The sequence below is a fragment of the Parus major genome, chromosome 15 (assembly GCF_001522545.3).
Source record: "Parus major isolate Abel chromosome 15, Parus_major1.1, whole genome shotgun sequence".
Classification (NCBI taxonomy): Eukaryota; Metazoa; Chordata; class Aves; order Passeriformes; family Paridae; genus Parus; species Parus major.
In genome coordinates this window covers 2,757,304-2,773,892 of record NC_031784.1, presented here as the reverse complement: position 1 = coordinate 2,773,892, position 16,589 = coordinate 2,757,304, and the positions used below count along the sequence as shown (strand labels likewise).

At 49.8% G+C, this 16,589-nt stretch overlaps 1 protein-coding gene and 1 long non-coding RNA gene across 3 annotated transcripts in view; one reads left to right on the top strand and one right to left on the bottom strand.

The window, feature by feature from the left end:
* LOC117245173 overlaps positions 1–5,698 on the bottom strand; it is a 9,800-nt gene extending 4,102 nt beyond the window's left edge. Inside the window, exons 1-2 of the long non-coding RNA XR_004499517.1 lie at positions 5,192–5,698; positions 719–3,767 (exon numbers count right to left, since the gene is read on the bottom strand). This is a non-coding gene — a long non-coding RNA (uncharacterized LOC117245173). The remainder of the gene's footprint in view (positions 1–718; positions 3,768–5,191) is intronic.
* Positions 1–16,589, top strand: part of CAMKK2 (calcium/calmodulin dependent protein kinase kinase 2) — a 16,913-nt gene extending 324 nt beyond the window's left edge. The window contains exons 2-19 of one of the 2 annotated variants that reach the window (XR_001524239.3): positions 3,970–4,086; positions 4,515–4,986; positions 5,711–5,758; positions 6,169–6,222; positions 6,364–6,415; positions 6,505–6,638; positions 7,249–7,285; positions 8,039–8,060; positions 8,351–8,439; positions 8,667–8,866; positions 8,957–9,010; positions 9,466–9,539; positions 9,897–9,984; positions 10,231–10,326; positions 10,864–10,992; positions 12,876–12,976; positions 13,335–13,665; positions 13,793–16,589. Coding sequence is in view for 1 of the 2 variants with exons in the window: in XM_015643797.3 (XP_015499283.1) it covers positions 4,687–4,986; positions 5,711–5,758; positions 6,169–6,222; positions 6,364–6,415; positions 6,505–6,638; positions 7,249–7,285; positions 8,039–8,060; positions 8,351–8,439; positions 8,667–8,866; positions 8,957–9,010; positions 9,466–9,539; positions 9,897–9,984; positions 10,231–10,326; positions 10,864–10,992; positions 12,876–12,976; positions 13,335–13,407 (1,551 nt within the window). In the remaining variant the exon portion in view is untranslated. Of the gene's footprint in view, positions 1–3,969; positions 4,087–4,514; positions 4,987–5,710; positions 5,759–6,168; positions 6,223–6,363; positions 6,416–6,504; positions 6,639–7,248; positions 7,286–8,038; positions 8,061–8,350; positions 8,440–8,666; positions 8,867–8,956; positions 9,011–9,465; positions 9,540–9,896; positions 9,985–10,230; positions 10,327–10,863; positions 10,993–12,875; positions 12,977–13,334 lie in introns of both variants that reach the window. The other variant, XM_015643797.3, reaches the window with a different exon arrangement.

Here is a 16,589-nt window from a genome sequence, read left to right as displayed (position 1 = left end):
CCCGCGGTGCGGGCTCGGTGCTGTCATTTGCCCATCCCGCGCCGTGGCCGCCCGGGCCCCGCGGACATCCCACTGCCGCCGGCCCCGACACGTGCGGCGGGACCGGCCGCACCACGGGCACGGCGATGGCACCGTCTGGACACACCGCGTGTCCTACAGACCCCACGGAACTCTGTCCGGGGCTTGAGGGCCGGGATCGGGAGTGCCAGGGAAAGATAGGCCACGGGGATGGGGAAAAGTAGGGGTTTTAAGGCCAAGGGGCAAGTGAGAGGGGGGATGGAGCTGGTGGAGCGAATGTGTACAGGGGACTGGTGTCATTAGAAGCCACAGGTTGGGTTGCTGCGAGTGACAGCGTGGTTAGGAGGTGGGATGCAGCCCTGCAGCCACGTGCACGGCACAGAGCATCAGGAGCATGAAGGTAACAGTCAAGACCAAGAGCAGAAGTGAGATGACCACGAGAAGCTGGTGTGATGGAGCTGCGGGCTGACTGCAATGCTGCAGGGGCAGAAACCACCCCTGGGACAGGAGCGGGTTCTGCTCAGGGCCAGGGGGATCGCGCTGGGGAGAGGATGTGTGGCAGCTGTGGGCACCAGAGCTGCCTTCGTGGCCCGCACCCACAGAGACAGCCCCTCTCCTGGGAGAAGGAGCCCTGTCCTTCTGGTTCTCCATGAGAACTTTCTCTTGGGAAAAACACCCAACAAACCCCAAAAGCCCATACCTGAGTGTGCTGTGAGGGGTGTGTGATGGACCGGCGCTGTTCCAGGGAGGTAATTCAGAGGAGCCTTTGCTTTTGACTCTGCTCTAATGTCTTTTAAGTGGTGTCCACAAAGTGGAGAGCTACTCTCATTTCCTGTCTTGTGGGCATCATGGGCTGGAGCCGATATTTCCAGGAAAGCTGGGAGTCACTTGGCAGTACTGGACAAGGTGATGGAGGTGCTCTGAACTTATCCTGGCCCATGCTCAACACCATCTCTGCAGCTTATGCTGTTTTGGGATGCTCATTACACATTGCTTCAGCAGTATTAGGCAGTGTCCTCAAAATTATAAAAAACCTTGGTAAAGATGTTTTTGTGACTCCTATGGAAACCTGCTGCTGGGTGTTGTGACACTACAATGTTACCAGCCTGGCTTTGCATTTTTTTTCCCCAATTCTTTCCACCCTGTGTTGGCCAGGCCAGGCAGTAGAGGAAGCTCTTCCATTTGCCCTGGGGATGATGAAAAGCTTTGCTGCTTGGGCACAGGGACCTGTCCTAGATGGGGCATGGGTGCCTGTTTCCAGTATCTCATAAATTTGGGTGTCCTCTGACTTCTAGAGAAGCTGCTGAGAGATTTTTTTTTTCCCCATTAAATGTCAGGTGGGGAATGCATATGGTCTTTGTATACTACAGTGACTAATATATTTCTGGCAAGGTCTGTGCTCACCCGTAGGAAGGGAAACTGTGATCGATGCCCCCGTTGCTGCAGATGACACCACTCTTGGCATGGGCACTTCCACTGCTGACCGTGACCGGGGAAAGCAAAATAGCCACTGGACTGTGCCCAGGGAGACCAATAACTGCCCCAGGCTGGCCCTGCTTGGCTTTTAACCAACCTTCAGCAGGAGCAGGGGAGGCTCTCTGCAAGTAAAATCAGCCCTGGTTTCGGTGTTTTGAGTTCAGTTTTGTTTAAAAAAACCCTGAAGTTATGGTTTGTGAGCTGACCCCCATGGAAGGATGGATGGAGGGGTCACTACCCAGCTGCCACCAAGTCTTACTCCCTTGGGAGGGTCTGATCCCGACACTGTGTCTGGCCTTGCCACAGTGACACAGATGTGGGGAAGGTGAGAGTGCAGCCCCTGCATCTGGGTAGAGAAACAGCTTCGGGGGGGAGGGAAGGGCAGGCAGACGCATCCGGATGCTCTGATTTAAATCCCCAAGGTGCCACCCTCTGCACTCGCCCAGAATGGGTCAGCGTGGTCCCCTCCGGAGGTGGTCACATCCAGCAGGGCCCAGGCAGGGCCCACGCGCTCTCAGCAGAGCTGGGGCGGCCCGAGGGGGCTGTGAAAATCCCTCACCCTCGCGGGGGCTGATTTCACTCCCATTCGCTTCCGCTCAAGCCACGTGGACGCTGAGCGAGCGGGAGAGCTGCTGCCAGGGTTTCACAGACCTCTTTTCATTTTAATATCCCTCTCCTTGCTGAATTAGATGCGAGACTGATTGCTTCGATAATCCTGCTGCAGCCGCTATGGGTTATATATGGATTGCAGCCAAAAGCTGTGCCGATAAATCATTCCTATACACCAGGCTGTTATATTTCCTGAGGATTTTGTGGGCATGTGCTGCTCCCTTTTACATAAGGATCTGCTGGAGTTCATACCAGAATGTGCTGCTTTTCCCCAGGCAAGGGCCGGGATGGGTTGGTGAAGCCAAAGCCCCCAGGCTGTATTTTCTCTCTTTGGGATTACTGCCCTCTTTTCAGTTTTTTTTACTTTTCTTTCTCTCTGGGAATACAGCTGTTCCCCACCTCCTCCTCCTCATGCTCTTATTAAGGATAACAGGGCTGTGTTCAGCAGTGTGACTCCACTTTTGGGTTTCTCTCAGGGGAGGTGTCATCTCAGAGGTCAATTTCTGAAAACTCCCATCCTCTGACCCTTTCCACACATGCAGAGGGAAAACCCCTCTGATTTCCCACTTGAGCTGATCCTACGATGGGGCTTGGATGACTTTTAGTTTACAGAGCCTGGGGAAGCCTGCTTGAATTAATCAGACTTGATATGTTTATCCTGGTAAAGCCAATTAACTCCCGCCGGCCAGGACACGCTCAGCTCTCAAGTGTGACTGAGACTTCATAACTCAATTTTGTTCAAGCCTGGCAAAGTTTATCAGGAACCCTTGGAAATCGGGATACAGGCGATGCTCTGGGGGCAGGATGGGATGCCCAGCCATTCTGTGGCACTGCTGGGGACTGGTGTTGCTATCAGCAATATTCCTGGGGTGGTTTGATCCCACGGCTGCCCTGATGAGCTGCCTTTTTTGGTGCGGCCGCAGAGCACGGTGAGGGTAGAGGGCACAGCTCTGTGCCGGCTCCAGCTTCAGGGCAGCTATTTATATGTGCCCACTGGAGGGGTGCCCAAAGCAGGCCAGGCAAATGGCCTCGAGATGCATCCCTGTGAATTCAGGATGAATGGGGGGGAACTGCCTGTTTGTTTTAATCCATTTGGGAGTGCATTAAAACACACTGCCGTGGGCTGCCAGCAGCACTGCGGGGGGAATTTGACTTGGCTGGTGGCTCCTGGCTCTCTCATCCGGCGAAGCCCTGTCCAGGAGCGGATTCAGCCCCATGAAACTCAGTGTTTCTGGAATAGTTTGTCCTTGTTGCTGTTCGTTGGCTTATTTATAGCCTCCCCATCCCTGTGCTTCTCCGTGCCTCGGAGCAGCGAGCGGTGCTGCGTTGGCTTCAGCTCCAGGCCTATCCCACTTGGGCACAAAAGCTCTGGTTTATAGATCAGTGTTGAAAACAGCAATTAGGCCATTGTGAAGCCTTGAGGACGGGGGAGACGATTTGATTTCTGTACTTGACCCATAATTTCTGCTGGGCTGATTCAGAGTGGTTGTGCTGCGGGTGCAGCATGGAAACTTCAATGGAGATGAGCGGAGCTAATTTTAACCGGCCGCCTCGTCGAGGTGTGGGAACCAGGCAGAAAAACGCTTCAAACCCTGTTCCTGCTCCTGGGCTGGTTGTTTCAGGATATTTTTTTTTTTCACTTCCTTCTGTGGCAACTTGTTAACCTAGAAATTAAAAACAGCACCAGTGTTGGGGCAGGGAAGAGCTATGGTTTACAGCCAACCAACCACTGACAGCCCCAGGTGCTCTGGGGTGCCTGGCATGTGTGAATTAACATAATTTTCTCCTCTTTTTTAAGTTTCACTTAATTATTTGATTTTTTTTTTTTAAATTTTTGTTGCTAACAGTTTTCTCATTTATCTCAAGGTTTGGGGACCTGAGTTTTGCACAGAAGGCCACAGGGCAAGGAACAGAAATCACTAGCAATGATGGGCTGTGGGACGAAGCAGTGAGCCAGGGGGCTGGTCCTGCACCCCACGCTTGGTAAGTGGGTCCCTGTGCCCCTGAACTGCTTTGTTTGGGGGGGCTTGGCAGAGATGTGCCCAGTTTGAACAGTAAAGTAGGGAACTCAGTGGTATTTATGCCAGTATAATGCGATTCTTTATCCTGATCCTTTCAAACAATCCCTCTGGAGTATTTCTATAGTGGAGATGATGGAGTTGTTATTCCCTGGAGGTGTTTAGATAAAAAGGGTGGAAGGAGCAGTGGCAGCAGCCCTAGGGTTGAGGCTGGCTCTGGCCTGGGGTCTGGCCTGTCTGTGGCAGGGTGATTGTACATCCTGGTGCCATCCTGCACCACTGCCCTTGGCTTCACCATTCCCTATGGAACTAATAAATCAATCTGTAGCAGGAAATGACCAGCAGGAAATCCCACTTTCCGGAGAGCCTGGCTGACCCACCCTGTGTTTGCAGGCACATCTTCCCACTGCAGCATGGCCAGGATGAGGCCATCGGTCCCTCCACACCGCCACGTGTCCCCAGCAGCTCGCCCACCCCACAGCCCCTCTGCTGCGCCGGAGGCTGCGGCCGCCGAGCCCCCGCGGCGCTGCGGGACCCCCTGGCGCTGAGCCCCGGCCACGCCAGCATGGCCTCGCTCATCGTGGTGACCGAGCACGACGCCACGGGGAGCGCGAGCGAGGAGGAGATGGAGGTGCCCAGCAGCGAGGGCTTTGGGGATGGCCGCAAGCTGCACCTCTCCGGCCGCAAGCTGTCCCTGCAGGAGCGGCCGCAGCCTGCCCGCTCGCCCGGGAACGGCGACGGCGCCAACCAACGCTTCATCTACCCCTCACTCCCTTATTCCCCGGTGACGTCCCCGCACTCCTCCCCACGGCTGCCACGGCGGCCAACGGTGGAGTCCAACCGTGTGTCCATCACGGGATTGCAGGTGAGAGGGATGAATGTTACAGATGAGGGGGATGAACGCTGCTCCTGCAGTTCTCCTGTCCCCATCTGCCTGGATTTTCCCACTGTGGTATTTCTTCTCACTTGTTTTTTTTGGGATAAACCCCCATGGCATGTCTGCAGGTGTGTGGCAGGGGGACATCCTGGGCCATGGGGAGAGCCCTCTGGGAGGGGAGACCCCAACTCACCGTTTTTTGTGCCTTTTGCTGATGCCACCAGCTCTCACGGCTGTGTTTGATGGAAACCAGGACTGTAGCGCAAGTTTCTTTCTTTACTCCTTAAAAACAAAAAAAGAGAAGTTAACTGATATCTAAAGAGAAAACAGGCCTGCCTGCCCCCAGCCTGACAGAAAACAGGCAGCAAGTGGCTGCTTTGCCCAGAAGAAATAAAATTACTCGGTGCCAGGTTGCCAACATTAAACCCCTCAGGGCTCTCCCGGTCCGTCTCTCTCATTCCACATGAGTGGACAGGACAGGATGGCCTGCCCGGGTGTTCACGTTTGCAATTAGCCATCTATAAACACACCAACGTGTGGCTTGGTGGGTGGCTTTTGTGGCTTATGAATCAAAGCTGCCCAGCCCCACGTGGATGCTTGGGCAGAGCAGGTTGGGGTGTGAGTTTGCAGAGAAAGTTTTGCTGGAGATTTAAAAGGAGAAGAGCAAACGAGAGCAGTTCTCATGCCAAACTTCCCTGTTCTCTCCCCACAGGATTGTGTGCAGCTCAACCAGTACAAGCTGAAGGATGAAATCGGGAAGGTGAATATTGGGTTTGGGGTAGGAGAAGGGGTTTTGGGTTGGGAGGGTGCCAGGCTTGCTTTCATCTTCCAGTTATGGGAATGTTCCAGAATGGAGCAAGTCTAGCCACTCACCACAGCAGCACTTTGGTACTCGCTGTTCTATTCTGAGTGCTGCCAGTTGAATTGTATATTTTTAAAATTATTACTAATTTCCCCCCTTCCCCCTCCCTCCCACACAATGGGGCATTTGAAGCTTTTCTTTGCTGTCAGTGTGATGTCAGACCATACACCCCCCTGCTCGTCCCAGCATCGCCCACCAGCTCTGCGATCCCTGTGGGGTGGGTTTGTGGAGGAGCCAGAGCCTGGTTTGGTGATGTGGGTTTTCTGGATTTTCCCTCACTTGTGCCCCATGTCTGTGCCCCTCTCCAGGGCTCCTATGGGGTGGTGAAGCTGGCCTACAACGAGGATGATAACACCTACTATGTGAGTAGCTCACAGCCCTGGAGCCTGCAGCAGGGCAGGTGGGAGTGGGATGGATCCCCTCTCGCCACTCCCTGCCCCATCCCACCAGCCACATTTTATCCTTGACTTGCCCCAAATTCCACATTTGTTCCCCTCTTGCAGGCAATGAAGGTTCTCTCAAAAAAGAAGCTGATGAGACAGGCGGGCTTCCCCCGTAAGTGGCAGAAAGCCTTTTGGGTGGGGGATATTTTGGGGATCCTGGGGGATTGTTCCCAACTGGACACATCTTCGCCTTTCCCACAGGCCGCCCTCCGCCCCGCGGGGCCAAAGCTGCTTCCGAGGGCTGCCTGCAGCCCAGAGGGCCCATTGAACAGGTCTACCAGGAGATTGCCATCCTGAAGAAGCTGGACCACCCCAACGTGGTGAAGCTGGTGGAGGTAAGTGCTGGTCTCTTTCCAAAATTCATCCTTGAGCGTGTGACGGAGCCTGAATGCTGCAGGGATGTGCTGGGTGAAGGGGAGCGACCCCAGAAGGGGGCAAGGGCAGGTCTTGCCTTTGGGAGAATTGTGTTTTCCTTGGTTTAGAAGGTTTTTCATTCTCACCTCCCAAAATATTTTTTTATTCCCTGCTTAGAAAGGGAAATGCAGAAAAATGTTTCTTCTATGGAGGAAACAAGTGCTGAGACAGGTTTTGGGGGAAGAACTGGTGTTTCTGTGAGTTCAACAGTGCAGCTGCCTTGCCCTCCACCCACTGCCTGTACGAAACAGTCCAAAAATCAAGAATTAAGGATGTGCAGGCTGGAGTTTATTTGGCTCATGAGTCAGATGATGCTTCCTGTGTGTTTTAAATATTTGCTTCCTTGAAGTACAGCTATATCTCTGTCCTCTTTTTTTCTCTACTCCTGTGGGTAGAAGCTCAGAGATGAGCAGACCGTGCTGGTGGTGCAGATGGTGCAGAACTGAGATGGCTGCTAAATAAAATAACACAATGCTTAATTTGCAAGGTTTTCTAGGCACTGTTTAATTGCCTTTTTGCTTCTTTTGGCAGGTCCTGGATGACCCCAGTGAGGATCACCTGTACATGGGTAACTCACTGCCCTGGGGTGTCAGAGGGATGGGGCAAAAGGTTCCCACTGTGTTTTGGAACAGCTCTGTGTGGGGCTGGGTCTCTCCTTCACTGTGGGTATACCCTGGATGTGCTGGAGGAGCAAATGAGATGCAGTCTGGGTTGTGAACAGAGACAAGAGTGCTTTATAGCACTTTTTTGACCTTAATTCGACACCAGGCATGCTTTGCCATGAGAGGCACCAGTGTTGGTGCTCTCAGCTTTGAAGCCAGGATGATAGAAAGTTTTATTTCTTTGACTTCAGGAAAAAAAAAGCATGAGTTGATTTTCCAAAGTACAAATGAGCCACATCCCAACCTGCCTGGCAGACTGCACTTGTTTGCTTGATGTAAATACAAAACTCTTGGAGAAAACATTTTTTTCCATCATTTATGTTCAGCCTGTACTAGTGGAGGAGCATGTGATGCCTTCATGGCTGAGGTTTGCCCAGAGTGTGGGCTAAGCCTTTTTGGTGGCAAACTGAGTTTTTGTGTGCCATGGAGGGCACTTCATAATGCTGAAGCTGCAGCACTGAGAAGATAGTTGGCAGCATCCCCTTAGCTGAAAATGGGAGCAACCCAAATGCCTTGCATAAGACAGCATCTCCTTTTTAAAAATATCGTATTATTTTTAGAATTTTTGTTATTAAAATAATTGCTTTTGTGCTGAGGCTGTGCTCACAGGAGCCGTACCCTGTAAGCAATCTGTAATCACCTTCTCTTTTGTGTTGCAGTGTTTGAACTGGTGAAGCAGGGGTGAGTACTGAATTCCAGATTTAATCCTAACACTCAAACATGAGATGGGTTTGTGGGTGGCAGTGCTTGGCCAAGGAGGTGGGAATGGGGTGCAGAGGTGATGGGGAGGTTCATGGTGGGGCTTGAGGTTTGAGAAGCATCTCCCCAGTCTGGTTACAGCTGAGTACACCCTGTGTACTGTGTGCCTGTGTTTGGGGTTGTGTGCTGTCACCAGCCAGTGACAAAGCCTTCAGGCCCTGTTTCAGCACATCTGGGTGGTGAATGAACTCCATTCTCTGTTGCCTTCGCAGCCCTGTGATGGAAATCCCAACCCTGAAACCTCTCAGTGAGGACCAGGCTCGGTTTTACTTCCAGGATCTGATCAAGGGCATTGAATACTGTAAGTGTCTCTGCAAAAAGGATGGGATTTCTTATTTTTGGTTATTTTTCTGAACACCTGAAGCTGTCCTTTCTGCTGGTGTACAGTGCTGTTTTTGGTGGCTCATGCTGCACAGGGGCGTTTAAAACCACTGGGGCTGGTTGTGGTGTTAGCAGAAGGAGCCACATGGAGACTGTGTGGCTCCTTTGCTGCTGCTGCTGCACCACTCATTGTCCCTGTGGCTGCAGTGCACTATCAGAAGATAATCCATCGGGATATTAAACCTTCCAACCTCCTTGTGGGGGAAGATGGGCACGTCAAGATCGCAGACTTTGGAGTGAGCAACGAGTTCAAGGGAGCTGATGCCCTCTTAACCAACACAGTGGGCACTCCTGCCTTCATGGCCCCAGAGACACTCTCAGAAACCAGGAAAATCTTCTCTGGAAAGGTATTTCATAGCAATTTGAACGGTCTTGGACTAACCTTGGACACACAGAAATCTTGATACAGATTTAACTATGGTTTCTTCACTCTGCAGGCTTTGGATGTCTGGGCTATGGGGATTACACTGTACTGCTTCGTGTTTGGGCAGGTAATGAGATGGATTTTTCAGTGCTGTTGGTTTTGGGGGTTGGTTTGTGCCTCCCATATTCCAGGTAATCAGTGGGACTGGCACCTTGTGTTCCTGTTCGAGCTGAGTGGAGATGAGGATGTGTGGATGGAAATGGGAAACCTTTGCATGTCCCTGTGGTGGGTGCAGCCAAAAGGACTGGGCTCCTCTTCTTCCCCAGTTGAAAAAATTCTGTGCCTGGGCAGATTTTTTAGGAAAGGAGCTCTTGTGGTAATTGGTAATTTTTGGTTAAATATTTTTCTTCGTTGTGTTTAAAAGTAGACATTGATATAATTGGAAATCATCTGGAATTTCTCTGTAACTGGATCTTTGCTTTCCTTCAAAGCCTATGAGATCCTGATGCTCCTCTAGCTGCCCCATTGCTGTCTCTTAACAGAGGTTGTTGCTTTCCTCATTGCTCTTTTTCTTTGTGGTAGTGCCCTTTTATGGATGAAAGGATTTTGAGTTTACACAATAAAATCAAGACCCAAACTTTGGAGTTCCCAGACCAGTAAGTACTCAAAAACAAAAACAACCCATCAATCCTTATTTTACAGCTCATTTGAGTTGTTTCCCAAGCACTGCCAGGGTAGAGCTGGCCCTACTCTTCTGTGGTTTTGCAAAACTCAGGCTTTGAGTTGGTTTCTTCCTGCCCTGTACATGTGGGATCACACTTTAAATTGACTCAAAAGGGGATATTTTGCTTTTTCTGGGAGTTTGGAGAGGAGGGGGTGTACATGAACCTCCCTGTTGGGCCTGGAGCTCATCCTCTCAGCCCAAAAGGCCCACAGTAGCTGGCACTGAGATGAAGAACAGAGGCAGCATCCATCCCTTTCCCTGTCTCATCTCTCTCTTCTTCCTTCCACAGGCCAGAAGTTACGGACTTCTTGAAGGATTTGATTACACGGATGTTGGATAAAAATCCTGAATCTAGGATTTCAGTCCCAGAAATCAAGGTACTGACCCAGCATCCTGGTGTTGGCTGTGGCTTCACTTCTGTTGGGTTCTCCTTGCTCGGCTATTTTTGGGAGTCAGTTTGATCGCGCCAGGCTAGGTCCTCCCCCTGTGCCCAGGGCCCCTGGGCAGGTAAGTCCCAGCTCCTTCCCCTGCTCCGGGACCTGCTCAGCTTTGGGACCTTTGGTGCCTATAGAAGTTGCAGGCAAAAGGAAATCCCCTGAGTACAGTATTTCCTCTGCTACCAGGAAAGTACTGTGCAACAGCCTTTCGCAGGAGATTTCTGGTCCTTCGCCCCTGCGGGAGCCTGGAAGGGGCGAGAAGCTGAGAGAATGGAGACCAAGGTAGGGGGAAAGGATTGCGGGGGAATTGCGGAACCGTTTTGTGCTCCTCCTGCAGCCGACCAAGTCACCAGGTGTGTGGGCAAGGAGAAACAGGGATTCTGCCTTCAGTCAAGGATTAAACCAGGTTCAGAATGAGGGTTCGGTGGGTCTCGCCATCACTGCTGCTCATGTCTGTGAACTGGAATAAATCTCTCCTGCCTCCTGGTGTGGTCTCATCCATAAGATGATGAGTGAAGATAGGTCTCCTTCCCTAAAGCCCAGAGATGCCCAGTGCTGTAGGTCACCAAGGTTATGGCTTGGTTGTGTAGCTGTGGATGAGCCACACCACGGTGTTTTCTGCACTGGGCTGTGCAGTTCCTGGTGGCACCAAGGTGAGCTGGCTCACCACTGACATGGCACATCCCTGCCCTGCTCCCTGGCATTTCAGGAGCACATAGGGGCCATAGCTTGGACAAGGAGATGCGTTTGCCAGGCTTGTGTTGTTTGAGTTATGAAAAAGAGGAAATCATTCCTGACAGGCTGTGTTATTAATTGAAGTTGCACCCTTGGGTCACCAAGAACGGAGCAGAGCTGCTGCCCACGGAGGATGAGAACTGCACTCTCGTCGAGGTGACGGAGGAGGAAGTGGAAAATTCAGTCAAGCACATCCCCAGCCTGGCCACCGTGGTGAGTACAAAGGAGTTGATGGTCTATGGATGCACAGTGGAGTCCATGCTGCCTGCTGGGGTTGGCGCTGAGCAGCTGGAGTTCTGCTGAAGGGCAAAAGCATTGGGCAGGATTAGAGCAAAGACCTTCCCTCACTTGGAAACAAGTGCTGCAAGACACTTGGGTGTCTCAGGGTCTCAGCAGCTCACTGGATGTGGCTATACCCCACAGTGCATGGGAATATTTTAGAGGTGTTCCAAAAGCAACTGTCAGTGGGTTGCTGGTCTTCACGCTTGAGCTGGCTGCCTAAATATCACTGTATTTGTTCAGGGCAAAAGAGCATCTGGTCCAGAACCTGCCTGTGGCCAGGACCAGGTGTTTTGGCCGGGCACAAGGAGTTCCTGCCCTGTTCTGCCTGTCCAGCTGTAGGGGCTGTGGGAGATTCCCAGGATGGAAGTTTTATCTGGGCCACGACGTGCATCAGCCCCCGCCTGGAGCTATTCTTGGTGACTTCATCTCATCTCTTTTCAAGCTCATATTTTTATTCTCTGCAACCCACTGTGGTGGTGAGAACCATACTGTAACCCTGTCCTGTGTGAAAAGTGAAATCCTTTGTAGTTTTGAACCTAATGATTTCTTTGGATGCCGTCAGCCCTTATGTTAGGAGAAACAGCGAGTGACCATTCACAGTTCCCTGGTGTGGTGTTAGCTGCCTGTAGGCACCCAGGCTGTGATTTTTTCGATGAACAGGTTTCTCTTTGTAGCCCCTTTTCTACCTCATAGCTGTGCCCACATCTGGCCTCATTTCTCTCCCTTTTGGGTACCCTGCAGAGATCTCACTGACCACAGACATTTGAATAATCAAATGTGCCTTGTGCTGCACAGACTGAAAAAGCAGATGTTGCTCTAAAGACATCACAGTTGATGAGGGCTTTACCCCTTTTTCCTGTTCAGAGGGGACTTGATCAGTAGGCTCAGTGCTCCCAGCCCTGTTGAAATCCAGGTGGGTTCTGCACAGCGCAAAGCAAATCAGATTTCACTGCACATCTTTGACTCTTAAATAACACACTGCCTTCCAGGCAGATGTGGTATTTTCACATTTGCATTTGATCTTCAAGATTACCCTCTGGTGCCTGATCTTTGTGCAGCCAAGTGCAGGCGTTGACGCTCCAGTATGAGATTCATTCACGTGGCTTTGACTTTAAACACCCTCGCCTTAAGACACAGAACAGCTCTCTGTGTGTCCTGGTGAGCAGACACACGAGGCACAGAGGGATGAGAAGCAACATGAGATGAAGTCTTGGGGCTCTCAGGGATGCTCCTGCCAAGGCAGGGTCCAGTGCTGCTCACCTTGTCTGCTCCCACCAGCAAAGCAAGATGGGGGATGCCAGGGAAGAATCCTGACACATCTCTGTTTCACCATTCTCTGATTGGTATTTTGGACACAAAGCTGGACAAATGGCCAGCTTTTCAGTTTGGTTTCAGATGAACATTAAGGTAATGATTAAGGTTAAATCATGCCAGTTTCTTCCCCTCTCCCTTTCCAGTGAATTATTTTGCCAGGTAATCATGGAGGACTGGGAATTTGCAGGTATTGGATGCAGTAATCAGTAAAACTTACTTCTGGGGAGGAAAGAAACCTCCCAGACTTGTCTTTGCTCTTCTTTCCAGCCTCTTTCCCTTAGTGTGGCTCTCACCTGCAAGGGTTTCAGATGAGGATACAGCCCCTGTATTAAGCAGCTGAAGACTTGCAAAGATCCTTCCTTCTGATTTCTGTTCTTTTAATAGTTGATTTTGACTGTTTTCACTAGCTTTTTAAATGCTTGGGCATGAAAGTTGGATGTTCCTGTTGCTCTTGAATGAAAGGGAAAGCAGCTCTGATGAACTGCATTCTGGTTTTGCAGATCTTGGTTAAAACGATGATCCGGAAGCGATCCTTTGGGAACCCATTTGAGGGGAGCAAGAGGGAGGAGCGGTCACTGTCTTCCTCTGGGAACCTGCTGCCGTAAGTGTCATCACCTCACTTCAGCCCCAAAAGACATTTGTAGCTTTTTCTGATGCTCTGGAGGAGAAATTAAATAGTTGGGCTTTGAAACTTTCATGGGGGCCATGACTGGGACATTCACACCCTGTTTGATCTGTAACTGCTTTATGAGATTTTTGTGACATGGAATATCCTGCTGTTCTGATGGGATGAAAAACTTCTTTTTATGGCACTTTCCAGCCTGTTAAGTGGGGAGAGATGACACATGCACAGCGTCCCAAAGATCCCACGGCAGGGAAGGGGCAGAAACTGGTGTCTCATGGCCTGCTTTGCCTTTTTCTGATTCACTCAGCAGCTGTTTCATTTCCTTTGAAAACAGGAAACAAGGCAGTGAAGATAACCTGAAATGCAACGACTTGCCCAATGTGGGAGAGGAGGAACTTCTTTCCTGAACGTGGACTTCATGGTTCTGTTGAGCAGCTCAATCCAGGGCACATCACCAAGCGTGCACTGGGGACGAGGTGACCAGAGCCCAGAGCAAACACAGCATGACATGGCGCTATCTCAGTACAATGCTGGATGTAGAGCTCACATAGCAGCATGTTATCACGTGTTATCAGACATCTGATTATTTGCCATAAACATGGAACATCTCCGATCACTTGGACTGCTGACTTCTGGTGGGAGAGGTGCTGGCAGACAGCGGAGAGGTGAGCAGTGGTGGTGAGCAGCAACAGGGCTTTGCAAAACAAAACCCACAGCAGCCAAAGGAAAATGGAACTGCTTTTAGCTGTTTGGAACTGCTTTTAGCTGGTTTTAATGCCAAATAATTTGCAGGGAGTGACGCCAGTGTCCCAGGGGCACGATGCCCATCACGTGGCCGTGGGCACGCACAGAAGGGTGAAGCTTTTGCCAAGTGGGATACACAGCAGTAAAACCAACCACACGTGTGCACTTTGAGAGTTCACGACCTACCAGGAATGTTGTTGCATCTATTTCTTGTCGTTCTGGTTTGTTTTTAATTGACATCTTTTTAACTGCATGGGAACAAAGCAAAAACCCACCTTTTCAGCTTTTTAAAGAATGCCTACCTTTGTGAGCCAAGTTGTAAGAAACAGCATCTTCAGGACGTTCAGAAAGTGAGGTTAATTACCTCCTCAGGTAATTAACACCTTTTCAGAGGCCTTGGTGTGACCAGGACTTGGTAAGTTAGGTATTCAGTGTATGAAAGGAAAAGGTATCTAAGGGCTTAAGTTCAGTTTGAACTATTTTTGCTGCAGACATATGAGTGAAAGGTGGTGTTTAGAATGTTTTAAATAACAGAAGAAGCACTAACAGTTTGTTTCTAAATATTTTACTTGATCTAGGTAGATATACTATAAAATATAAAATTCAGGGTAAAATCCTTCACTTCCATGTACATTACATGGTTTACTACAATTAAAAATAATAAAACTTATGCTGTTTTTTAAGTATAGACTTAGGGCTTGCTTAGAATTTAAGATCTTAATGATTAGCTAGTAATTTTCAAAGAAACGTTTGTTTTCCAAACTCTTAATCTGGATTCTGGGGCCAATGCTATGTATTTTTTGCAAGTTTGTTACCAGTAATTTGTGAATGCCTGTGGATCAGAGGCTTGTTAGTAAATTAAGTGTATATCTAGTTCATGGATTGTTTCTTACCAAGAGCTCTTTCACCTTCAGTCAGATTACTCTGATTATTTGTGGTGCTTGTACAAAATAATAATCTGTCGTGGTGGGAGAGACTCTGGTGTCCAGACTCACTTTCCCAAGTTCTCTGTGCTTGGATAAAGCTGGAGAACGAGGAGCCAGGGTTTGCCTGGGGAAAGGGGTCACGGTAAGTACAGTTGTTTTGTGGATAGAGTGTGGGACTAGGGGGCAAAAGGTCTCATTTTCTTCCTTTCTCAATCTGATGTGGTTATGTGACAGAGAAGGAGGATTTGAATCTCCCAAGCTTGTGAGGGACTGATAAGATGTAGTTCTTTGCCCTCAGGAGGAAGGCACTAGGAGACTGCCAAGTGTCTTGATTAATGGTAAGATCTCTGCCTGTTAACACTGTCCATGGATGCCCTGCCTTTAGAAAGTGACCGTTCCCTTGTCTTCCTTTATTTTATCTGGGCAGCACAAGCAGCAGCGTGCTGAGGTCCTTGGCCCCGCTGCAGTCAGACCTGGCCTGGTAATTCCTGGTTAGGACTGGTTTTTGTTAAAGCCAGGACAGCATTAGCAAGGGTGCAGATGCCTACCCAAACTGTCCCTTACACCTTTTGATTACTTGAAGCGATGTCCCCCCAAAATTGCAATTCTTTATGGAAGCATTGTGCTGCTGGCCTCTCTCCAAAGCCAGTGAGGACAGTTGGTGGTTTAGGAGCAATACTACGGAGTTTGGAGCCATAAGACACGCACTGTTTTCCTCCCATTTTAGTCCGAGGCTATGCCAAAGCCCTGCAGCTTCAGCTATAGGAAAACCAAACAGGTAACTTGGGGGCCAGCACTACTACAGCTGCCTGCTCCCCTCCACAGGACTTTTCATTTTGGAAATGCGTGTGAGTGGGCAGCTTGGTTCTCTAACCCTGCAAATGGACTTGATCTGCCAAAAAAAAATGTAAAAAGCTAGGGGATCTGATTCTTTGTATGTAGTACATAGCAGTGTGTGTGGTGTGTTTGCTAGAGGTGTGTTGTAGAGATCTCTGTGCTGCCCATCCCTGGGTGTGATTTGCCAGGTGAGACAGTTTACATTGACCAAACAGGTCTGCCAGGTGTAACACAGCTTCTCAACAGCTGTACCAGCTCCCTGATGCCCAGCCAGTCTCTGGGCCTCACATGCTCCACTGATCAGTGTCTGACTGCCTGCATAGGCTTGGTTCTAAAGGATGCTAAACCCAGCGCTTCCCCAAGGTGCTCTCCAGACTGAGCATCCCTCAGTGCAGGCTCTGGTGGGGCTGCAGCCAAATGCACATTTCGGAAAGAAACGCAATGTGGATTTTTCTGGTTGGTCAGCTCTGTTGAAAGCATAAAGCGTGGCCATGTGAGGGAGATCTCTCTAAATGCATGACCTGTTAGAGAAGCTGTACTGTGTATATAAACCTGCTCAGTTCCCCAGCTGCTGTTCCCTAGTAGTAATGCTGGCTTTCTCCTTATAGTGAAGTGAACATTTTGCTTGTGCCTTGGAACTGGGCAATAGCTTGATTTCCCCAACTCCCTTCCTTCCAAGCAAGCCCGGTGCTGACTGTGGGCTTATTGCTGGGTACTAAGCCTTTTTGGCTCTGAAAGCACACAGGAAAGTGCTAAGGGGAAACCAGGCCTCTTATCTGGGTAGTTTTCCATGGTGGTCCCCTCTTACCTATCAGGCAATTGATCTGTTTCTTTTCTAAGGTCCTGAACTATTCCTGATTTTTATACTGTTTGTTTAATGACCAAGGCTTGTGTTTCACTCCTATCCCTGTATTATGCATTTAACTTTATCAGGTGTATCAAGTTTAAATACTGTGTATTTACCACTTTTAACTTATATTACCTAAGAAGAAAGAATAAACCAACAACTAAGTGTTTTTCCACACAGATGTTCAAGCTTCACTGTACAAGTTGAAATAAATGACATGCAACCAAACCCAGAA